The sequence below is a fragment of the Pristiophorus japonicus genome, chromosome 12, assembly GCF_044704955.1.
Source record: "Pristiophorus japonicus isolate sPriJap1 chromosome 12, sPriJap1.hap1, whole genome shotgun sequence".
Classification (NCBI taxonomy): Eukaryota; Metazoa; Chordata; class Chondrichthyes; family Pristiophoridae; genus Pristiophorus; species Pristiophorus japonicus.
The window spans coordinates 189,698,294-189,723,957 of record NC_091988.1 but is presented as its reverse complement, the minus strand read 5'-3'; the positions used below and the strand labels follow the sequence as shown (position 1 = coordinate 189,723,957).

At 44.5% G+C, this 25,664-nt stretch overlaps 1 protein-coding gene across 1 annotated transcript in view; it reads left to right on the top strand.

Annotated features, from left to right (window-relative positions):
• Positions 1 to 25,664, top strand: part of LOC139277092 (Na(+)/dicarboxylate cotransporter 3-like) — a 48,665-nt gene that overhangs the window by 13,713 nt on the left and 9,288 nt on the right. Inside the window, exons 5-12 of the mRNA XM_070895105.1 lie at positions 1,687 to 1,866; positions 5,081 to 5,206; positions 8,403 to 8,495; positions 11,277 to 11,381; positions 14,893 to 14,990; positions 16,766 to 16,878; positions 19,039 to 19,200; positions 23,616 to 23,753. Coding sequence (XP_070751206.1) covers positions 1,687 to 1,866; positions 5,081 to 5,206; positions 8,403 to 8,495; positions 11,277 to 11,381; positions 14,893 to 14,990; positions 16,766 to 16,878; positions 19,039 to 19,200; positions 23,616 to 23,753 — 1,015 coding nt within the window. The remainder of the gene's footprint in view (positions 1 to 1,686; positions 1,867 to 5,080; positions 5,207 to 8,402; positions 8,496 to 11,276; positions 11,382 to 14,892; positions 14,991 to 16,765; positions 16,879 to 19,038; positions 19,201 to 23,615; positions 23,754 to 25,664) is intronic.

Here is a 25,664-nt window from a genome sequence, read left to right as displayed (position 1 = left end):
GATCTCAAAAAAGTGACTCGCATGATACATGAGATATATGGTAAAATCATGTTTTGGGGGCGAAAATTTAGGGGTCGCATGATACGCGAGTATATACGGTAATTATAGACCGGTTTACCTGACATCAGTAGTGGGGAAAATGTTGGAATCAATTATTAAAGATGAAATAGCAGCACATTTGGAAAGCAGTGATGGGATCGGTCCAAGTCAGCATAGATTTATGAAAGGGAAATCCTGTTTGACAAATCTTCTAGAATTTTTTGAGGATGTAACTGGTGGAGTGGACAAGGGAGAACCGGTGGGTTTGGTGTATTTGGACTTTCAAAAGGCTTTTGACAAGGTCCCACGCAAGAGATTGGTGTGCAAAATCAAAGCACATGGTATTGGGGGTAATCTACTGATGTGGATAGAGAACTGGTTGGCAGACAGGAAGCAGAGAGTAGGGATAAACGGGTCCTTTTCAGAATGGCAGGCAGTGACTAGTGGGGTGCCGCAGGGCTCAGTGCAGGGACCCCAGCTATTTACAATATACATTAATGATTGAGATGAATTGAGTGTAAAAGCCTCCAAGTTTGCAAATGACACTAAGCTGGGTGGTGGTGTGAGCTGTGAGGAGGACACTAAAAGGCTGCAGGGTGTCTTGGACAGGTTAGGTGAGTGGGCAAACACATGGCAGATGTGAGGTTATCCACTTTGGCGGCAAAAACGCGAAGGCAGAATATTATCTGAATGGCAGCAGATTAGGAAAAGGGAGGTGCAACGAGACCTGGGTGTCATGGTACATCAGTCATTGAAAGTTAGCATGCAGGTACAGCAGGCAGTGAAGAAGGCAAATGGTATGTTTACCTTCATAGCTAGTGGATTTGAGTATAGGAGCAGGGAAGTCTTACTGCAGTTGTACAGAGCCTTGGTGAGGCCTCACCTGGAATATTGTGTTCAGTTTTGGTCTCCTAATCTGAGGAAGGATGTTCTTGCTATTGAGAGAGTGCAGCGAAGGTTTACCAGACTGATTCCTGGGATGGCAGGACTGACATATGAGGAGTGACTGGATCGACTGGGACTGTATTCACTGGAGTTTAGAAGGATGAGAGGGGATCTCATAGAAACATATAAAATTCTGACTGGACTGGACAGGTTAAATGCAAGAAGAATGTTCCCGATGTTGAGGAAGTCCAGAACCAGGAGACATAGTCTAAGGATAAGGGGTAAGCCATTTATGACTGAGATGAGGAGAAACTTCTTCACTCAGAGAGTTGTTAACCTGTGGAATTCCTTACCGCAGAGAGTTGTTGATGCCAGTTCATTGGATATATTCAAGGGGCAGTTAGATATGGTCCTTACGGCTAAAGGGATCAAGGGGTATGGAGAGAAAGCAAGAAAGGGGTACTGAGGTGAATGATCAGCCATGATCTTATTGAATGGCGGTGCAGGCTTGAAGGGCCAAATGGCCTACTCCTGCACCTATTTTCTATGTTTCTATGTTTTCTATGTAACTGCACGTCCAATTTCGCAAATTCATCGAATTGCTACTTTTTTGAGGCGTCCATTGATGCTCATGTGTAACACTGCTCTGGCTAATAATTTCTGTTAACTTGTTGCTACTGCCTCCTGTAATTCTTGTCTGAGCATTAAATAAGCTCATTATAGCCACTGTCTGACACTCATCTTTTTGCTTCCTTTCTCCAGCGGTAGCCATCCACAGAAGCCTGAGACTGATGTTAACTTTACATTAGTCCAACAGAAGGAGAAGGAGAAGAGACTCTGGAAGGGTTTCCTTATTTCCATACCGTACGCTGCCAGTATCGGAGGCACTGCCACACTGACTGGAACAGCACCAAACCTGATTCTACTTGGGCAGCTGAAAACGTAAAATGATCATAAGGAACTTTCGATTTAAAAACAGAACAATAATTGTCACTTTTGCTCAGAGAAGCTGCAAAGACGGCTGGTGGGAGAAGTGGAAGTACCGCCCCGGTGCAGTAGGAGACGCTCATCTGAGGTTGGGCTTGAGGCAAATTGTTAAGGCAGAGCAGACGCTTTACCCAGGCTTGTATCTAACTTGTATTCTACTTGACCTGGAAATACTTTCTGACACTGGGTGTAAGAAGTGTGGGGAAGAAAATGATCCACTCCCTATCACTGAAATTCCTCTTTAGAATTTCGCAAAAGAATGGAATTTTAACAAAGAGCTAAAGTAGCAAGCACCCTAATGGCCACAGCTGGTTAAAACAAGGAGTAGCTGAGGCACACGGACCATAAAAGCTCCCAAGTTGAATCCTCAACCAGAAACCAGAGTTAAGTTAGGTGGCCTCACCCGGAGAGGAGACAGTGAGATTAGCAATTGGCCTCCCAAGTTAGGAAGGGGAAATTGGCGTGGGAACACCACACCTTATTGCTATCCAATGACCCTGGGATCATGGCCTAGATTGTCAAAGATAAAGGTTTTAAAAATATATGCAGGAAGAATGTTCACGATGTTAACTTATGGCCAGTGGCACAAGGCGGGTGCCCTAGATGCACTCCTAGTGGCATTAACATGAATGGACCTCCCCATCGCTCTGCAGTCTTTGGTGGCATCAGCAGTGGCGATCCTCCCATAGATTTTCAGTCCCAATCTGCTAAAGTGTAGGCGTGGGTCCCTTTAAAGCTAGGTTTAATTGTTCTGCATTCTTAAAATCAATGCTCGGGTCAGTTACAGGTCTTCTTGTCTCTTCCTATTGTTCGTAAATGTGCTGTATTATCCCTCCTGTCTCTCTCTGTCTGCCTGTCTCTCTAATACAGCCAATCTCAGCCTGTTTCCCGGAAGCAAAACAGAGAGGTGATGCTGGGGTGTAGAAGTAATTTCATTATGTCACAAGCCTTATTTTTGACATTAGAAATTTCAGTTACTGCAGAAAATGACAGCAAAAAGATTTTGACCTTTTGAGCAATTTGATTTGTTCAGTGTATCTTTTGTTTATTGGCAGATCTTAGTTACTGAGTTCTGATTTATCTCAAGAAAATAATTTTAAAACTTGTCTATACAATTTAATTGGCTCAGTTTCTATTTTTGTTAATTGTCAGCTTTTTCTCACCAGCCATAGTTATTGATTTCTCATTTGTTGCCGATTTATGAATATAAAATGCAACCAATCAGCTGTAAGAATGTTGCACATAATTTGTCTACAGCATGAATTATGTTTGAAATGCAATGCTCAATGTATAATAGAATTTACATAGAATGACAGAATTTTACTGCACAGAAATAGGCCATTCTGTGATTCTATGATCCCTTCTGAACTATCCATTTAACCCGTTTCCTCCCCTGCTCTTTGTTCAACTGTCACTCCCTTCCACTTACTCCCCTCAAGGGTAGAGACCAGACTCTCATCCTTCAAGCTATTTCCCTCCTAACCTCTCTTCCTAACTATTTCTTTCCAAGAGGCTTTGTTTACTTTCAAAATTAAATTTACACCATTAAAAAAAAATCAAACTACAATGAGGAAATACACCCTTTATGTCAGCTTTTATTTCTATCAATATCTTTCTGTCTCTGTCTTTCTCTTTCTCTCTATCAATCATAGGTCTTAGAAATTAAAATCTCTGAACCACAGGTGGAAAATTAGTTTGCTTCAAAATTCAAATCGTATTTTTTATGACAATAACTTTAGCAAGAGGAAAGAAACAGCTGAAAATACTTTCTGATCATTATAGAACATAAAACAAAAGCTACAGAAGATGTATAATCAGTACATTAATAATTTTTCTTAAACTCTAAAACTGAGACAAAATACACACAAATGCAAAATTTGTCCTCTAGATTTTCTTCAAATAACTTTGAACAGCAATGGACCAGAAATTCTAGAAGATAAATAAAAATATTCCATCAGTTATGAAATTCTTATTTTGTTTAAATTCATTAGCAATTTTAGTCACTGAGAAATAAAAAGGCAATTGAAAAATTTTCAGAACTTTCTGGCTAGATTGTGCAATCACAGGGTGAAGCATTTACAAAGGCTGTTTCCAGTATACATATATATATATATGGACATAGAAATTACTAATGGTAAAAAGTTGATCCAAAAGCACGACAAAAAAAACATGACAACAAGAAGTTAAGTTTTGTAGCCAGGAAGTGAATGTGGTGTAACACTGAAAATTAACTTTTACAAATGTGCAGTCTCATTCCTTCAGCTATTAATTGTTGTTAGAGATTTTTTTAAGTTATTTTAAAAAAACTTTTTCTTTCTGTCTCTTTTATTCTTTCTGAATCCAATCTTTCCTTCCCTCTCTTCATTTCACTTTCTGTATCCGATTTGATATTGAATTCACTATTTTAACTGACACTTCCTGGTTCAGACACAGCGATGGTCATTAACAATACTTCAATCAGATTGGTTATGGAGGTACGCAGTTGCTTGCCCTGTTCACACAGGTCCTAGATGCCCTGTAGAGGAAATTTAACAGGCAAGGGTGGGTCTAACTAACAGTGGGCGCTGTTTGTTTGCCAGTTACAGTAAATTCTGGCTTAATAATTAAGTTGCTACAGGCGTTGAAATTTCTTGGGCCATGATCCTGGTGGTTACATTGCGATGGTGCCTAGGCATTGACTAATGTTTCTTGTAAGTTGCGCGGCCATGCATCGCTCCAGGGAATCTGCGTTGCCAGCTTTTCAATACAAAAAACGCGCATGCGCGGTATTTTGAATGGTCCGCGCAAAGGGGCCGCGCAGGGCACCACAAAACCATTGGCGATGACCCCAACGGAGATTGCGGGGTCAGTGAGCGGGCACCTAATTAGCATAGGGCAGGCGTGCACAAATGCCAGGATAGTTGCATCTCCGGTACTACCCGAATCCATGCAGCCAGAGACACTTAACACCTACTTGCCTTTTGGGAGGGGGGGGGGGGGGCGGCGGGGGATGGGGGGGGGGCGGCGGGGGATGGGGGGGGAGTTAATCATACCTCCTCACAACTTGGCCATGTTCTTCTCAGCTTCTTGGGTAAGGAGGTCGATATGTTGAGAATTTACAAATGGTGCGATGGGATTTCGTATTGTTCTCTCCCTGTTAATAGACTTTGTTCTTGTTGCTTTGTTTCAGCTATTACCCCAATTGCGACATGGTGAACTTTTCATCCTGGTTTATGTTTTCCTGTCCGCTTTGCATTCTGTTTCTGGCCATTGGCTGGTTGTGGATCTCTTTCCTCTACGGAGGGCTCAACCCAAGGTAACAAAAAAGGAGAAAACAAAATATGTCCCATTCTGAGCTGAAATCTTCCTCATGTACTTTTGGTCTAAGCCTCGGCAAGCCCATCTCCCGCTTCCCTGAACTGTATCCCTGCAGACGTTGAACAAAACGTGGGTGGAAACTACAGCTGGCAGACTTGTGGGTCCTATTGGCAACCTGTGTCAATGGAAATCTTCAATCCTCAGTCGCCATTGCTGCGGTTCACTGACTGACTCTTATTGATCATTGACCACTTACACTCTGAAGGAAAGGACAAATGTCCCAACGTGCTTTTAAATCATAAGATAATAACAACAGCTTACTTTTATATGGTGCATTTAACATAGTAAAATGTCCCGAGACGCTTAACAAGAATGATATTAATCAAAAACATTTTTGACACCGAGCCACAGAAGGAGATATCAGGACAGATGACCAAAAGCTTGGCCAAAGAGGTAAATCTTAAGGAGCAGCTTAAAAGAGGAGAGAGAGGTAGAGAGGAGGAGAGCTTGGGGCCTAGACAGCTGAAAGCATGGCTGCTGATGGTGGAGCGAGTGAAATCGGGGATGCACAAGAGGCCAGAATTGGAGCAGTGCAGAGATTGCGAAGGCTAGAGGAGGATACAGAGATAGGGAGGACCGAGGCCATGGACAGATTTGAAAACAAGGATGAGCATTTTGAAACTGAGGCGTGAAGGTCAACGAGCACAGGGGTGAGGGGTGAATGAGATTTGGAGCAGCTCATCCGCTGCTGAAACCCTCATCCATGTCATTGTTAACTCTAGACTTGACTATTCCAATGCACTCCTGGCTAGCCTCCCACATTCTACCCTACGTAAACTAGGTGATCCAAAACTGTGTCCTAACTCGCACCAAGTCCCGTTCACCCATCAACCCTTTGCTCCCGGTTAAGCAACACCTCGATTTCAAAATTCTCATCCTTGTTTTCAAATCCCTCTATGACTTCGCCCCTCCCTATTTTTGTAATCTCCTCCAGCCCCACAATCCCCCGAGATGTCTGCACTCCTCTAATTCTGCCCTCTTGAGCATCCCTAATTATAATCGCTCAATCATTGGTGGCCGTTCCTTCTGTTGCCTAGGCCCCAAGCTCTGAAACTGCTTGCCTAAACCTCTCCGCCTCTCAACCTCTCTATCCTCCTTCAAGACGCTCCTTAAAACCTACCTCTTTGACCCTTGGTCCCCATTGCTAATTTCTACTAATGCTGCTCGGTGTCAAATTTTTTATCTCATAATACTCCTGTGAAGCGCCTTGGGATGTTTGACTACGTTAAAGGCACTATATCAATACAGGTTGTTGTTGTTGTTGTTGATGTTACAAAGTGGGTAGAAATAATAGGGTAGAAATCCGTCTGGGCGGTAATGCTAAACAGGTGGTACTGTATCTGCTGCCCATTATACTCCCAGCCCGATAATCAGTTCCATTAACTTCAATAGAATTGAAGATCGAGCGGGACATATAATGGGCAATAGCCTGTTTAGCGTAACTGCACAAGATTAATTTCAACCACAAGAGGTGGCTAAAAAGTTACAGCCTGTAATAATGCCTACCCTTGTAAATTATTCTGTTAATAGGACAAGGATGCAGAATGTATCAAAATATATTTATAAATATAATAGAAGAAATATATATGTACAGATATATCACTGATGGTAGTTAATCACACTATGGCTGTTTTCATATGAAGGAGGAACGTGCTTCATAGAATCATAGAAATTTACAACACATTTGGGCCATCACGTCTGCACCGGCTGAAAAAGAGATATCCAGCTTAATCGTACTTCCCACCTCTTGGTCCGTAGCCCTGTAGGTTACAGCACTTCAAGTGCACATCCAAGTATGTTTTAAATGCGATGAGGATTTCAACCTATATCGTCCTTTTAGGCCCCCACCACCCTCTGGGTGAATTTAGTTCTCTACAACTTCCCTTTAATCCTTTTACCAATTACTTTAAATCTATGCCCTCTGGTTATTGACCTCTCTGCTAAGGGAAACAAGTCCTTCCCATCCACTCTGTCTAGGCCCCTCATAATGTTATACACCTCAATCACGTCTCCCCTCAGCCTCCTCTGTTCCAAAGAAAACAACCCCAGCCTATCCAATCTTTCCTCATAGCTAAAATTCTCCAGTCCAGGCAACATCCTCATAAATCTCCTCTGTGCAATCACATCTTTCCTATAATGTTGCTTGTTATGGTCTAAAAGTATACTTCCTACACAAGATATTGATGGTTTTAAAATATACGTATATTATGCTTTCCAGTAGAAGTTATAAGTAAACTTGAATTCTTTATGGACTGTTTCCACCTATTTCTGCCTATTTCCACCTCCATAACATTGCCTGTCTCCGCCCCTGCCTCAGCTCATGCGCTGCTAAAACCCTCATCCAGGCCTTGGTTACCTCTAGACTTTACTATTCCAATGCTCTCCTGGCTGGCCTCCCACATTCTAACCTAGGTAAACTGGTAGTGGTCTAAAACTCGGCTGCCTGTGTCCTAACTCGCACCAAGTCCCGCTCACCCATCACCCCTGTGCTCACTGACCTACATTGGCTCCCGGTTAAGCAACGCCTCGATTTCAAAATTCTCACCCTTATTTTCAAATCACTCCATGGCCTCGCCCCTCCCTATCTCTGTAATCTCCTCCAGCCCCACAACCCCCTCCCGAGATGTCTGCACTCCTTTAATTCTTCCCTCCTGAGCATCCCCGATTATAATCGCTGAACCATCGGTAGCCGTGCCTTCTGTTGCCTTGGCTCCAAGCTCTGGAATTCCCTTCCTAAACCTCTCCACCTCTCTTTCCTCCTTCAAGACACTCCTTAAAACCTACCTCTTTGACCAATTTTGGTCACCATTGCTAATTGCTACTTATATGGCTTGGTGTCAAATTTTTTATCGCATAAAGCTCCTGTGAAGCGCCTTGGGATGTTTCACTATGTTAAAGGCGCTATATAAATACAAGTTGTTGTTGTTTGCCTGGGGTTCCCATTCTCTCTGTATAGAACTGTTGCAATGTCTTATTGAAGGTCTGTTAAACTCCAGTTCTATCCAGACACACACTACACTAGATTTATTAATATGAAAAGCACTTCAAATTCAAAAGAAACAGAGAGGCAAAGTTGCATTGAAACTTATATTGAAGTGATAATTTGGGAGTTTCTTTTTCCGTCTTACCTTTAGGTTGTGGGGCAAGAAGAAAAGCACTGACCTTGAGTCTCAAGTCAGAGTGAGGACTGCAATAAAGAATGATTACGATAAATTGGGGCCAGTAACGTAAGTATGGATGGAGTTAAAGTGCTGATATGTTTTGAAGTGTATTGTCTGACACAGATTTGTATTTGTTTCCTCCCCTCCCACTCCCCGACAACGGTGCAGCATACGGAGTGTAAGAACATAAGAATTAGGAGCAGGAGTAGGCCATTTGGCCCCTCGAGCATGCTCTGCCATTCAATAAGATCACGGCTGATCTTCTACTTCAACTCCACTTTCCTGCACTATCCCAATATCCCTTGATTCCCTTAATATTGAAAAATCGACCAATCTATGTCTTGAATATACTGAACGATCGAGCCTCCACAACCCTCTGGGAGTTCCAAAGATTCAGCATCCCGTGTGAAGAAATTTCTCCTTATCTCAGTCCTGAATGGCTGACCCCTTATTCTGAGACTGTGACCCCTGGTTCTAGACTCCCCAGCCAGGGGAAACAGCCTCCTTGCGTCTACCCTGTCAAGCCCTGGGAGAATTTTGTATGTTTCAATGAGATCACCTCTCATTCTTCTAAACTGTAGAGAATATAGGCCTAGTCTGCTAAATCTCTCCTCATGGGACAATCCCCCCATCCCAGGAATCAGTCTGGTGAACCTTCGTTGCACTCCCTCTGTGGCAAGTATATCCTTCCTTCGGTAAGGAGACCAAAACTGTACACACTACTCCAGGTGCAGTCTCAACAGGGCCCTTTTTAATTGCAGTAAGACACCTTGGGGCTGAAATTGCCCCTTTCTATAAGGCCTCTGGCCGCCTGAAAGCGGTGGCCATGCATCAGTGCGGAATGGCCGCTGAATATCCACGGAGGTGCCGCCATTTTGAAAATTGCCCCTGCTCAGCCCCTGCAAGGGACCGTTCCGCCCCTTTTCCCGCTGCGGCATGCACACGCTGACCCCTTACCGACTGGCGGGGTCTCCTTCCGGAAATTGCCCCTCGGAAAATTGCCCCTTTCCCGGAATTGCCCCGCCACTGGTCGGTGCCACTGACAGCTTTTGCTGTTGGTACACTCTCTGTGGCTTGGTGGCCCGGCCGCCCTTAAAGGGGAGGTCGTGCTGCCGGCGACACCATGTTGTTTTTTTTTTTGTCGGCCGATTGCCAGGCCGGGCCGACAGTTATGGCCAGGGGTTGGCAGTCTGGCACCCCCTCTTGGGTGCCAGGCTGCTGGCCCAGCCCAATCCCTCCCTGGTGTCCCAGTGTTTGCCACTAAAGTGGCTGCAGAGTTTGCAGCGGTCCTCTCCTTTAACTGAAGGGGGAAAAACGTTGTGATGCGCCAGCATGATGATGTCATCAGCGCGGCACGGATGCCTTGCAGCGTCGGTCGCTCCGCCCCGCCCCCACTTCCACCCCGATGATGAGGTCACTTCCGCCTCGCTCCAAAAAAACCTCGAAGTGCTGAATTTCTACAGAATAGCCACCCCATGCATTGAGGTGGCCAGAACACTTCGAAAACAGTAGGGTCGAATGTGGGAGGCCAGCCAGGTGTTCTGTTGGAATAGTCAAGCCTAGAGATAACAAAGGCATGGATAAGAGCTTCAGCAGCGGATGAGCTGAGGCAAGGGTGGAGACGGACAATGTTACGGAGGTGGAAATAGGCGGTCTTTATATGTGCAAGATGATGTAATACCGTGCCCAACACAAATGATCTCTTTTTTTAATCGTTCAACAGAAAATTGACCAGTGTTTAGAAAAATAGAAAAGCAATGTGTACTGTTCATATTTCTAATATAAATATAACACGCAATCGGAATTGCAGAATAAACTAACCTATGAGTCAGGTTTATTAGTCCTTACAGCTTTGCTATGTTTCTCAGTGGTCTATTTCACAATAGGTGACACTCCTATTGTTAAATATGCAAGTATCATTAAAAGATTTGAGGAGCCGGTAGCATGTAGAATAATAGTGAAATATTAATGTTACAAAAAACTTAAGGACCTGCATCTGCTGCACTTTTATTTGCTGGTTTCAAAATGGTCATTGTACAAACTGGAAAATATTTCAATAGAATGGGGAGTTCTTTACCCAGCATCCTTAGTGGCAGAGAAACCGCTCTATCCCTGGTACAGAGCCTTGCAAGCATTCAATCCCAGAGATCAAAACGTTTTTTTTTTATGTATTTGTTCATGGGAATGTCGGCATCACTGACAAAGCTGGCATTTATTGCCCATCCCTAATTGCCCTTGAGAAGGTGGTGGTCAGCCGCCTTCTTGAACCGCTATTCTTTGTAGCAGTTTGATACACTGAGTGGCTTGCTGGGCATTTCAGGGCAGTTAAGAGTCAACCACATTGCTGTGGGTCTGGAGTCACATATAGGCCCAGACCAGGTAAGGACGGCAGACTTCCTTCCCTAAAGGACAGTAGTGAACCATAAGGGTTTTTAACAATAATACAGTAGTTTCACGGTCACCATTACTGATACTCCAGATTTATTTAATTAACTGAATTTAAATTCCTCAGCTGCCATGGTGATATATGAACTCATGTCTCCGGATCAACAGCCCAGGCCTCTGTATTACTAGGATAGACTTAGGATAGGATAGACATAGAGAACATCACGAAAAACAGATTATCTGGTCATTTATCTCATTGCTGTATGTGGGAGCTTTCTGTGTGCAAGTTGGCTGCCGTGTTTCCTACATTACAAACACTTAAAATGTACTTAATTGTCGGTAAATCATTTTGGAAAGTATTTAAATACACTTAATTGGCTGAAAAGTGCTTTGGAATGTCCTAAGATCGTGAAAGGCGCTATATAAATTCCACTTCTTTCTTTTCTTTTAATGACCTTGCAGGTTTGCGGAGGGCGCTGTTTTAGTATTCTTCTGCTTCTTCGTGGTTCTACTTTTCACAAGAGATCCAAAAATCATTTCTGGATGGGCCAGTTTTTTCCCAAAAGGGTAAGAAGATTTTTTTTTAAATAAACTGGTCATGTTAAAATATTTTGAAAGATACATATGAGGAAACAAAGAGCAGAAAGGACTGGGAACCAAAAAAAATTCAGTGGAGAGTAATTAAAAGGAGCATCAAAACAAGGTCATAGGACACTGTATTTTAGGGGGATTGGGTGCTGCAATGCATTATTATACAATGGAAGATACCCGCAAAACATTTGCGGTCAAATTAGTATCTTTAATGCAACACTACTTGTTTAGACTGTTATCATCTTTTTTGTCTATAGAATCAACGCTGTTGTCCTCCCTCTCCTCTCTCACTCCCTTCCTCTCTCCCTCCCTCTCTCCCTCCCTCTCCCTCTCTCCCTCCCTCTCCCTCCCACCCTCTCCCTCCCACCCTCTCCCTCCCTCCCACCTTCTTTCTCCCTCCCATCCTCTCCCTTTCACCCTCTCCCTCCCTCCAATCCTCTTCCTCTCACCCTCTCCCTCCCTCCCATTCTCTCCCTCTCACCCTCTCTTTCTCTCTCTCCCACGCTCTCCCCCTCCCTCCCCTTCTCTCCCCTTTTATAAAAACAAAAAATGCTGGAAATACTCAGCAGGTCAGGCAGCATCTGTGGAGAGAGAAATAAGAGTTAACGTTTCAGGTCTGTGACCCTTCGTCAGAACTGGAAAAGTTTGAGATGTAACAGATTCTTAAGGAAGTGCAGGGACAGTGAAAGGGGGAGGGGAGGAAAGAACAAAAGGGAAGGTCTGTGATAGAGTGGAAGGCAGGAGAGATGAGACAAAAGGAATTATGGGCAAAAATGAGATTGTAATGGAACAAGATAAGAAACAATAGATGGGGTGTAAATGGCAGAGTCATCACCAGCTGCCGTGGGAAAGAGAAAATAAGAGGAGGGTTTGTTAAAAAAAAAAGGAACAAAATATGGGCAGAGGTTAAGGTCTGAAATTGTTGAACTCGATGTTGAGTCCAGACGGCTGTAAAGTGCCTAATCGAAAGATGAGGTGCTGTTCCTCGAGCTCGTGTTGAACTTCATTGGTACAGTGCAAGAGGACGGAGAGATCAGAGTGGGAGTGGAACGGGGAATTAAAGTGACAGGCGACCAGAAGCTCAGGGTCACACTCACGGACTGAACGGATGTGTTCTGCAAAGCAGTCACGGAATCTACGTTTGGTCTCCCCAATGTAGAGGAGACCACAACGTGAGCAGCGAATACAGTATACTAAATTGAAAGAAGTACAAGTAAATCAGATTCCAGCATCCGCAATATTTTGCTTTTGTTTGAATGTTTCCTCTGTCTGCTCACTCCAAGGGTCCGAATGAGCTTGGGCGAATTCCACTCAGATCCTAGTGGGCAAGGATCCACAACTTGAAACTGCCCAAAAATTCAGCCCAAATTAGCAATCTGACTCACAGAGGTCACAACGGGAAAAATGTCACCGTGAGATTGGTTTAGGAATGTTGTTGGAGAAGAATAGAGTGAGCTTTGCTCTGCATTTAATCTTGATCTGGGAGTGCTTGATGCTGACAGTGGGAATCCATGTTCTGTTTTCCATTATTAATATCCCTCACCTTGATGGATACAAAAAGAGATGAAAAGAGCAGGTTATGAACAGAGCAAGAGAAATGCAAATTGTTTGTAAGTGTATGTTGGTCCTTTAATGAATGTGTTCAAAAGAAATATTAAAGATAAAAGATCAGGCAATGGCAGACAGGTTATACAGATTCTTCATGTCTGAATTCACAAATTAATTCCTGATCTAGTCATTTTGGATCAGGAATCTAAGTCACTAAAACAGGTGTTACGAAGAAACTCAAAGGCTGCACTATCTACAGAACGCCTAACCAGATAGGAGACACATTCAGAAGGGAGCGAACATATTTTAACTGCATATTGCATCATATTGTCTCATTTCTATCCTCTGTTTACAAGGGCTATAAGTCTCTATTAATCTTTGCCGTGCTTTCATAACCTAAATCCTCTTTAAGTCCATTCATGTGCATATTTTGGCTTCTGCTCCAGACCAACATTCCCTCTAAGTTGTGCAGCTCTCTGCCAGTCCTGCACACCCCGGGACCAGCTTTTCCAATGTGAAATTTTGTGCAGCCTGTTAAAGGGAGCGCACACCCAAAAAAAAATTAGGAGGACTATTGCTCCAGACCCGAGCCCATTGCATTTATTGAGGTCAGTTGTGGCTCAGTGATAGCATTCTCACCTCTGAGTCAGACGGTTGTGGGTTCAAGTCTCACTGCAAGGACTTGAGCACACAAATCTAGGCTGACTCTCCAGTGCAGTGCTGTACTGTCAGAGGTGCTGTCTGTTGGATGAGATGTTAAAGAGGGACCCCAATTTGCCCTCTCAGGTGGACATAAAAGATCCCGTGGCACTATTTTGAAGCAGTGCAGGGAAGATATCCCTGGTGTCCTGGCCAATATTTATCTCTCAATCAACATAACAAAAACAGGTAATCTGGTCATTATCACATTGCTGTTTGTGGGAGCTTGTTGTGCACAAATTGGCTGCTGCGTTCCCCACATTACAACAGTGACGATACTCCAAAAGTATTTAATTGGCTTTAAAGTGCTTTTAAGAACTCTGGTGGTCGTGAAAGGCGCTATATAAATCCAAGTCTTTCTTTATCTCTCTATCAGTAGATATAATTTACTGTGATTTCAGAAGGCATTTGAAAAGGTTTCGCACACAGGATTGTAAAGTTTTGGCATCATAGACAGGAGTTATGAGCAACAAGTTGATAACGAAGGTTTATCCTTGTAACGAGACACCTCTGAGTGAACCTATTAGAGGAACGTATAGGATGCTTTATTGGACAGAGAAAGTAAGCCCAAAACTTATACTTTCAGATACACCAGGGTAGCAACACAACAAGATAGAGCTCAAGTTTGCGTATTTAGAATAGGCAACAGGGAATATATCTTTACATCAACAGCTGGAATGGAATAACAGGACATGCAAATTGAGTCCAGTTTAAGGAACAGCTAGATCCTACAATGGAAAGACTGTAGGGTTGGTGTTCCTAAACGATGAGATTCAATGAGCCGAAGGTCATTTCTGTATCACATGATCTAGGGATGAAAAAAAAATGAAGTGGAGCGAGTTTCACTGTTTCTGCTTCAGTGTGTTATGGAATTAGGTTAGAGATCTGAGTTATACTGATGCATTTACCTCATTAAAAAGGGAGACCTGCACATAAAAGTGGCAGAATATAAGAATTAGGAGCAGGAGTAGGCCTTTCAGCCCTTCGAGTCTGCTCCACCATTCAGTAAGACTATGGCTGATCTGCTACCTCAACTCCACCTTCCCGCACCATCCCCACATCCCCTGGTTCCCTTCATGTCCAAAAGATCTATCGCTCTCTGTCTTGTGTATACTCAGTGCCTGAGACTCCACAATGTTCTGTGGTCGAATGTAACTGCACACTCCCTCCTCGGAGGTGAAGTCATCAATGACTATCAGCCCACTTTCCTGATTTTTTGTTCTAACACACTCTTTTTCAGATATGTGTCAGATGCGACGACTGGAATATCATTTGTCATTACATTGTGCTTCTTTCCATCTCAAAAGCCTTCATGGAGGTGGTGGTTTAATCCAAAAGGTACGTGAATCAGTTTAACCAGTTTATGGATGGAGAAGAGGAGCTGTAAAGGGAGCAGAGTCAGGAGCTGTGCCTTTCAGACTGGAGCTGTTCTTTATATATGGAAAGAGGCACTGTTAAGCTATAAGCTGTATATATATCATTTATAGAGTGCGACTGGTAGACAGCAGAGTTTGTGAGCTGTATATATCTTTATAGATAGATAAATATATATGGTGAAAAACTATAAGACAGCACAGTATGGAGCTCTATATAGAGATAAACAGTTTTACATATATATATGAGAGAGAGAGTAGCTGTTAGACAGCAGAGTCTGTGAGCTATATAATATATATATACATATAGAAATACCTATAGAAAGAAAGACTTGCATTTATATAGCGCCTTTCACGACCACTGTCTCAAAGTGCTTCACAGCGAATGAAGTACTTTTGGAGTGTAGTCACTATTGTAATGTAACAAAACTCGGAGCCATAAATATATGATAGTTACTAATGAATCCAATAGGGAAATAAAGAGAAAAGTCTTTACTCAGAGAGTGGTTGGAATGTGGAACTTGTTACCACAGGAAGCGATTGAGGCAAATAGCTTTGATGCTTTCAAAAGGAAACTAGATGGGTACATGAGAGAAAAGGGAATAGAACGATATGCTGAAAGGCTGAGATGAGGCAGATGGAATGGGAAGAGCCTCCTGTGGAGTTTAAACACCAGCACAGACTAGTTGGGCTGAATGGCCTGTTTCTGTGCTGTATATTCTGTGCAATATGAAGAGAAACTGTCAGACAGCACAGTGTGGAGCACTGCATTGTCTATATAGAGAGTAACTGTAGTCCTGAAAAGTGATGGGTCTCGATCCCAGTGGTTATGTCAGGATCACGCCCACCAGTGCGCTCCAGTGCTGATCCTACCAGAGTTTGTGAGGTCAGTGGGAGGGCACCTCATTTCAACGGGGCTGGCAAACACCCGCACCATTACAGGCACATTTCCTAAGCTTACCGGCCCTATGCAGCCAGAAAATCCATATTTTGCCTGCAATCCTGGGAGGAGGGTGTGCGGCGGGGGGGGGGGTGTTGTGAGGTGGTTCCAGGCCCCAGGCCCCCACCTCCGGCCTCAATGAGGTGCCCTTGGCCCCCTTACACACAAGGCTAAATGTACCAGTCTTTGGGGGCCAAACCACTCCCACGTTCACTCCTTACAAGGCTGAGCGTAAAATTCCGGAAGCGCCCGAAGTCCAGCAGGAACCCCTGAGGAAATTCCGGCTCGTTAGATGGCAGAGTCTGGAGCTGCGAGTTGTACATAGTGAAACCTTTACAACAGAGGAGCCGGTCTGGAATGGTACATTGTGTGTGGGGTGACGCACTATCCAAACAGGTTTATAATTTGCTCTAATCACGAACAGTTTAATCAGCAACGTTTGCAGCGAAGACTATGCTGGCAAACTCACGAATGTGGTAACAAAGTTTGAGTAACTGTTTACTTGCATTACCAAAGTTATAGTTATTCATTAAATGGCTGATTTGTCGCTTTGTTTGAAAGAGTAAAACATTTACGTTTCTGTAAATGCTGAATCGTTTGCCCAATTAAAACTAAGCCTCTTTTACTGTGAAGATTGTTGTACATGACTATCGTTTTGGAGACCATCAAGACTGTGACTGCCTGACATTGTAACCACTGACTTTCCTTTCCAAACTTGGTGATTACTTGGCTTTTGCAATAACTAGACACTTAACGCACTTCAACCTTTTATTTTTTTCTCTGTTCTTCTTCTTCCCCAGCCTCGGAAAAAATGAATCCATCCCTGCTTAGCTGGAAGAAAATCCAGGCAGATTTACCCTGGAATGTGGTCCTACTGCTCGGAGGAGGGTATGCAATGGCAAAAGGGTGTGAGGTACTTCTTATCAGATGCACAGTATCCTCTGTATTTTACCTAGAAGGGGTGTTTAAATGAACGCGAGGTACCAATTTAACAACTTAACTTCTGAAACCCTAAATTCCTCATAGCATTGGAAGTCTGTTTCAAATTTATAAAGAAAATATTCATCACTTTACATAGGATTACATCGGATATACGGCACAGAAACAGGCCATTCGTCCCAACCAGTCCATGCTGGCGTTTATGCTCCACTCGAGCCTCCTCCCGTCTTTCCTCATCTAACTCTATCAGTATAACCCTCTATTCCTTTCTCCCTCATATGCTTATCCAACCTTAAATGCATCTATGCTATTCGCTTCAACCACTCCCTGTGGCAGCAAGTTCCACATTCTTACCATCCTTTGGGTAAAGAAGTTTCTTCTGAATTCCCTATTTCACTCAGGTTCATTTTTAGAGGGATAGAATTGAAAAGCAGAGAAGTTATGTTAAATATATAGAACTTTAGTTAGTCCGCACTTGGAGTACTGTGAACAGTTCTTGCCTCCATTACAAAAATGATATCGAGGCACTGGAGAAGGTGCAAAAATGATTTATTAGTATGATACCAGAACTGAGAGATTATACCTGTCAGGAAAGACTGAACAGGCCGGGGCTCTTTTCTCTAGAAAAGAGAAGGCTGAGGGGGTGACCTAATAGAGGTCTTTAGGATGATGAAAGGGTTTGATAGGGTAAACGTAGAGAAGGTGTTTCCACTTCTGGGGGAGACCAGAACTAGGGGCCATAAATACAAGATAGTCACTCCAAGAGTGAATTCAGGAGAAACTTCTTCACCCAGAGAGTGGTGAGAATGTGGAACTCGCTCCCACAAGGAGTAGATGAAGCGAATAGCTTGGATGCATTTAAGGGAAAGTTGGATTATCACATGAGGGAGAAAGGAATATGTTGATGAGGTGAGATGAAGTTAGGTGGGCGGAGGCACGTGTGGAGCATAAACACCAGCGTAGACCTGTTGGGCTAAGTGGCCTGTTGCTGTGCTTTAAATATTATGCAATGAGCCTGGTTGGCCAATCAGTCATCAACATAGATATTTGGGGGTAACGGAGCTCCAGTGTATTTATGATGCACACTGAACCTTTCCCAGGATAGCATGTGCTATTTTACAATCAGCCGCTCCCCGTTTGTGTGGGGCACAAAGGTCAGCACGGCCAATTTTCAAGCTGCATAATTTGAATGGATGTAACATTCTACAGGTTGTGGCTAGGACTCGCTGACCTCTGCCTGAATTCCTGATCTACGCCCCCATCATGTGAACCTCTGTGCTGAGGGCACAAACATTTGCCTCTTTATTTTAACCGGAGGAACTTACACTCGTTTAAAGGCGGGGTGTTTGTTCCATAAAGTGTTTTCCTGCTGTATAAGGGAGGGACAGAAATACTAAACCCTAAATTATAAGATGACCTCCCAGTGCAGAACCTTGCTCAATGGGAGTGTAGATTGCAGAATTGAACATGGAGTTCTGAATGGCCAATTAGCAGTGCATTTGTGCGTCTTTTTTTTTCAACCGTTATGATTTCACAATTTCGTATTCTGTGTTTTTCCAGGATGTCCAATTCCACTTGAAATTAGTGCATAACAACATAAGAATTAAGAACAGAAGTAGGCCATACGGCCCCCTCGAACCTGCTCCGTCATTCAATAGATCATGGCTGATCTACGAGCTCAACACCACTTTCCCGCTCGATCTCCATAATCCCTTGATTCCCCTAGAGTTCAATAATCTATCCATCTCAACCTTGAATATACTCAATGACTGAGCATCCATAGCCCTTTGGGGCAGAGAATTCCAAAGATTCACATCCCTCTGAAGAAATTTCTTCTCATCTCAGTCTTAAAGGCCGACTCCTTATCCTGAGACTATGCCCCCTAGTTCTAGACTATCCAGCCAGGGGAAACAAATCCCTCAACATCTATCCTGTCAATCCCCCTCAGAATCTTATATGTTTCAAAGAGATCTCTTCTCATTCTTCTAATCTCCAAAGAGTACAGGCCAAATCTACTCAATCTCTCCTCATAAGACAACCCTCTCATCCTAGGGATTAGTCGAGTGAACCTTACAGAACAGCACTTAAACCTTGCTTGTCTGGCTTTACAGTGTCTGCCGTCTTTGCTTTCCAGGCCTCGGGGCTGTCCATCTGGTTCAGCAGCCAGCTTCGGCCGCTGGAAAACCTCGAGCCAACCATAGCTATCGTGGTGATCTCCTTCATGGTGACGTGCTTTACCGAATTTGCCAGCAACACTGCCACAATTGTAATAATGTTACCGATTGTGAGGGAATTGGTGAGTTTCTTGACTAGACAGAGCAGGAAGAAGAAAGAAAGGGAAACTTGCAATTATGTAGTGCCTCCCAATAAACAGTTGTATAATATCACATGACTTAGACCATTGTTGCAAGTGTTTAGTTTATGTTTTTACATAATGCTCAGATGTCATTAAAGAAGGCTAACTTTGAAGGTATGAGGCGTGAATTGGCTGGGATGGATTGGCGAATGATACTTAAGGGGTTGACTGTGGATGGGCAATGGCAGACATTTAGAGACCGCATGGATGAACTACAACAATTGTACATTCCTGTCTGGCATAAAAATAAAAAAGGGAAGGTGGCTCAACCGTGGCTATCAAGGGAAATCAGGGATAGTATTAAAGCCAAGGAAGTGGCATACAAATTGGCCAGAAATAGCAGCGAACCTGGGGACTGGGAGAAATTTAGAACTCAGCAGAGGAGGACAAAGGGTTTGATTAGGGCAGGGAAAATGGAGTATGAGAAGAAGCTTGCAGGGAACATTAAGACGGATTGCAAAAGTTTCTATAGATATGTAAAGAGAAAAAGGTTAGTAAAGACAAACGTAGGTCCTCTGCAGTCAGAATCAGGGGAAGTCATAACGGGGAACAAAGAAATGGCGGACCAATTGAACAAGTACTTTGGTTCGGTATTCACGAAGGAGGACACGAACAACCTTCCGGTTATAAAAGGGGTCGGGGAGTCTAGTAAGGAGGAGGAACTGAGGGAAATCCTTATTAGCCGGGAAATTGTGTTGGGGAAATTGATGGGATTGAAGGCCGATAAATCCCCAGGGCCTGATGGACTGCATCCCAGAGTACTTAAGGAGGTGGCCTTGGAAATAGTGGATGCGTTGACAGTCATTTTCCAACATTCCATTGACTCTGGATCAGTTCCTATCGAGTGGAGGGTAGCCAATGTAACCCCACTTTTTAAAAAAGGAGGGAGAGAGAAAACAGGGAATTATAGACCGGTCAGCCTGACATCGGTAGTGGGTAAAATGATGGAATCAATTATTAAGGATGTCATAGCAGTGCATTTGGAAAGAGGTGACATGATAGGTCCAAGTCAGCATGGATTTGTGAAAGGGAAATCATGCTTGACAAATCTTCTGGAATTTTTTGAGGATGTTTCCAGTAGAGTGGATAAGGGAGAACCAGTTGATGTGGTATATTTGGACTTTCAGAAGGCGTTCGACAAGGTCCCACACAAGAGATTGATGTGCAAAGTTAGAGCACATGGGATTGGGGGTAGTGTACTGACATGGATTGAGAACTGGTTGTCAGACAGGAAGCAAAGAGTAGGAGTAAATGGATACTTTTCAGAATGGCAGGCAGTGACTAGTGGGGTACTGCAAGGTTCTGTGCTGGGGCCCCAGCTGTTTACACTGTACATTAATGATTTAGATGAGGGGATTAAATGTAGTATCTCCAAATTTGCGGATGACACTAAGTTGGGTGGCAGTGTGAGCTGCGAGGAGGATGCTGTGAGGCTGCAGAGCGACTTGGATAGGTTAGGTGAGTGGGCAAATGCATGGCAGATGAAGTATAATGTGGATAAATGTGAGGTTATCCACTTTGGTGGTAAAAACAGAGAGACAGACTATTATCTGAATGGTGACAGATTAGGAAAAGGGGAGGTGCAAAGAGACCTGGGTGTCATGGTACATCAGTCATTGAAGGTTGGCATGCAGGTGCAGCAGGCAGTTAAGAAAGCAAATGGCATGTTGGCCTTCATAGCAAGGGGATTTGAGTACAGGGGCAGGGAGGTGTTGCTACAGTTGTACAGGGCATTGGTGAGGCCACACCTGGAGTATTGTGTACAGTTTTGGTCTCCTAACCTGAGGAAGGACATTCTTGCTATTGAGGGAGTGCAGCGAAGGTTCACCAGACTGATTCCCGGGATGGCGGGACTGACCTATCAAGAAAGACTGGATCAACTGGGCTTGTATTCACTGGAGTTCAGAAGAATGAGAGGGGACCTCATAGAAACATATAAAATTCTGACGGGGTTAGACAGGTTAGATGCAGGAAGAATGTTCCCAATGTTGGGGAAGTCCAGAACCAGAGGTCACAGTCTAAGGATAAGGGGTAAGCCATTTAGGACCGAGATGCGGAGGAACTTCTTCACCCAGAGAGTGGTGAACCTGTGGAATTCTCTACCACAGAAAGTTGTTGAGGCCAATTCACTAAATATATTCAAAAAGGAGTTAGATGAGGTCCTTACTACTAGGGGGATCAAGGGGTATGGCGAGAAAGCAGGAATGGGGTACTGAAGTTGAATGTTCAGCCATGAACTCATTGAATGGCGGTGCAGGCTAGAAGGGCCGAATGGCCTACTCCTGCACCTATTTTCTATGTTTCTATGTTTCTATGAAAGCTGTGGCTCAGTGGTTACTGCTCTCACCTCTAAGTCAAAAGGTTGTAGGTTCAAATCCCATGCTGGGGACTTGAGTACAAAAAAATCTAGGCTGTCACTCCGAGGGAGTGCTACACTGTCGGAGGTGCTGTCTTTTGGATGCGATGTTAAACCGAGGCCCTGTCTGCCCTTTTCGGTGGACGTAAAAGATCCCATTGCATTATTTCGAAGAAGAGCAGGGGAGTTATCCCCGTTGTCCTGGCCAATATTTATTCCTCAATCAACATAACAAAAAAAACAGATTATCTGGTCATTATCACATTGCTGTTTATGGGAGCTTGCTGTGCGCAAATTGTCTGCCGCGTTTCCCACATTACAACAGTGACTACACTTCAAAAAGTACTTCATTGGGTGTAAAGCGCTTTGAGCGATCTGGTGGTCGTGAAAGGCGCTATATAAATCCAAGTCTTTTAGTTGTGAAGGGAAGGTATTGCCCTCTCTAGCTTTTTACCCGCCTGACCTCCTCACAGCGGAGACCCACACTGGTGGCGTGGTGCAATTTCTCATGATGTTTATGAGGGGCGTAACGCCTGTTGAGGACCTCTTTTTGTAACATGTCTCCGATGAGCGAGGCAGGGTCCCGATACCTGGCTCGCTCGAGCATCTTCAGTGGGCCTCAGCAGCCGGCAAAGAAAGGTAGGCTTTGAAGAAGGTTTTGTTTTTAATGTTCCTGTGGAGCCGATGGCACAAGAGTACAGCCCCCCCGCCCCCACACCCTCCCCACTCTGACTCCACAGGAGCCACCACACCCCCCACCCACTCCGTGGTCCGCTGCATCTACCCCTCCCGGGACTTAGCTGTGCGCAGCTGCCAGCGAGGCAGGCGTCCCGACGTTGAAGTCTTCGCTCGGGAGAGATCCCTGCGGAGGCTGCTGAGGAACGCTCTCTATTGATTCTCAAGCCTCTTGCTTCGATGGGCATGCTGGTCGTGCAGTGTCGAGTCTGGATCCGAAAATGGGTCCAGACACATTCCTACCCCGCCGTTTCTTGCTCTCGGGATGTGAGCAGCGCTCCTTTTAAACAAAAGCAAAATACCGCGACGCTGGAACCTGAAATAAAAATGGAAAATGCTGGAAATATTCAGCGGGTCAGGCAGCATCTGTGGAGAGGAAAACAGAGTTGACGTTTCAGGTCGATGACCTTTCGTTAGAACCTCCTTTGTAGAGCTGTTGAGTTGGGAGTGGCTTAGCCAGTCCCGTGATGTTCATGAGACTCAATAAAACCCCAGCCAGTCGGGATCGAGGAATCCACGATGTAGCAGGTAGTTGTGAGCCTGCTGGATGAAATGGTAATGTGTAACGTACAGTGTGATTGTCAAACCTTTTGCGAATAAACCAACTGCTTTCATTATCATAGGCGGTCCCTCGAACGAGGATGACTTGCTTCCACGAGAGTTCACAGATGTTTCAGTGAAGGACTCGATGTTCCAGTCCTGAACTCCAATTGGCGGGAGCGGGGGTGGGTGGTGGAAGATGCCTGTGCGTGGATTTTTTTAACATGTGGTGGCCGTTGCACACCAGCCACCACACGGGCTCGACAGAGCTAGGCCTTTATCCAGTGGCAAGGGTTAACCAGGACGACTGGAGGCCTGCTCTGCTGCACAAACCTAGTGCGCACACATATCGCAGTGTGGGCATTATCGAGCAACTGAATATCACGTGCTCCTTTGAAACCTTCCTCTTCGACCAAGCTTTTGGTCACCTGCCCTAATGTCTCCTTATGTGACTGTCACATTTTGTTTGCTAACGGTCTTGTGAAATGCCTTAGGGTGTTTTAATACATTAAAGGCACTATATAAATGCAAGTTGTTGTTGTTGTTGTTGAATCTTGAACATGATGCTCACATTGTATCTTTAGCACCTGCTATCAGTTAGCAGAAGCTGCATTTTTATCCACCAGTAATGTGGTCTCTCCAGCACCAGTAGAACTGATATCTAGTGGAAAGTTCTCGGTTACAAGGACAGCATCTCATCCCATTTACTTACCGTTTATTCCAGGCTACACACTTGAAGGTGAACCCTCTCTATATGATGCTCCCAGCAACCATTGTATCCTCCTATGCTTTCATGCTGCCGATATCAACACCTCCGAACTCCATTGCTTTTGCTACGGGACATCTAAAGGTCAAGGACATGGTATGTAGCATTCTTTGTATGGATGCTGAGTTGAAGGCGGGGTTTGAAATACATGGGGCTGGAAATTCAATTGGAGGTTTTTTTAAGGCGCTGATGTCAGGCAGTTGCTAAATTTAGTGCCGGGAAATGGTTAGCGACGGCAGCCACAAAATTCAGTGGTTGCATCCTGACAGTGGAGTGGAGCACTAAGCGAAGCGTTCCACGCTTATCCTGGAGCACTTGGCCAGGTGAGCAAGCGAATATCTCAAGCTAAAGAGCCGGCTTCATAGCGCCCCAAGAGAGGCCTCCCTGCAACAAATAAAATCGGAACAAAAAAACACAAAAAACATCCCCTATACATTACTCACCCCAAATAAAGTTAAATCGTAAAAGAAAAAAAAAATACAATCACACTTACCACAAGCAGTCATTCCTTTCTATAACACCCCGGGACAGCTCTGCACGCCAGCTTTTTCTGGTGGGGGCACTAGGGGGCGCTACGGGTGCAGCGCAAACCAAATCTTGCTTCCGTGTCGATATCGGGGACGTTGCACACCGGCGCGACGCTCCCAGCCAATACTCCTTAGCGCCACCGGTGCTGGCACACTGAATTTGCCGAGCGGCGCAAATGCCGGCACCCAACCCTTTGGCGCCCCGTAGCTCCCTTCATGAGGGGTGCTATCCCACCGAATTTCTCCCCCGTGGTCTTGCACTTAAATGTATGAAATTGAGATCAGTGATGTGTGATTGAACAGCCATCATTTAGCGGAATGTGGGCGTCGCTGCCAAAGGCCGGCATTTATTGCCCATCCTTAATTGCCCTTGAGAAGGTGGTGGTGAGCCACCGCCTTGAACCGCTGCAGTCCGTGTGGTGAAGGTGCTCCCACAGTGCTGTTACGGAGGGAGTTCCAGGATTTTGACCCAGCGACGATGAAGGAACGACGATATATTTCCAAATCAGGATAGAAACATAGAAAATAGGTGCAGGAGTAGGCCATTCGGCCCTTCTAGCCTGCACCGCCATTCAATGAGTTCATGGCTGAACATGCAACTTCAGTACCCCATTCCTGCTTTCTCACCATACCCCTTGATCCCCCTAGTAGTAAGGACTTCATCTAACTCCTTTTCGAATATGGTGTGTAACTTGGAGGGGAACTTGCTCCTATGCGCCTGCTGCTCTTGTCCTTCTAGGTGGTAGAGGTCGCGGGTTTGGAAGGTGCTGCCGAAACTATACAGCTGCCCTTTCCTACAATGAGTGCAGCCCCTGTTATGAACTGTCGATGTGAAGACAGTCCAAGAAGGATGAAATAAAAACAGAAAATGCTGGAAATCTCAGCGGGTCAGGCAGCAACTGTGGAGAGGAAGCAGAGTTAACGTTTCGGGTCGATGACCCTTTGTCAGAACTGGAGAGTGTTCGGAAAGAGCAGATTCTTAACAAGCACTGAAAGGGGGAGGGGAAGAAAGAACAAAAGGGAAGGTCTGTGATAGGGTGGAAGGCAGGAGAGATTAGAGAGACAACAGGGCTGATGGCCCAAATTGAAATGGTAATGCCAGGAGTTTGAAAAATCCAAGGAGGATGATGTCGGATAATGAAAGAATGGCTTGCATTTAAATAGAAGTTGTCCCCATATATCTCGAAGACTTACAAGGCAAACTTACAAGGAATATTAACGTGCTGTACTGGTACGCTACAGGGTGAATGTGCATTGTTCTCACCTCATCGTGAACCCCTTATTTGGTAACACCTGCTCATTTTTTGGGGATGCTTCCAGTGACTGACAAAAGTGAGTTACACCTAACCTGTGGTTGGGAGATGTGAGGAGATAGGTATAACTCAACCGGAAAATTTAGATCTATATCTCCATAGAAATAACTGCACTTTTGGTACCAACAATAGTCAATTCTGGTCAGTTCTGGTCGCCATATTATAAA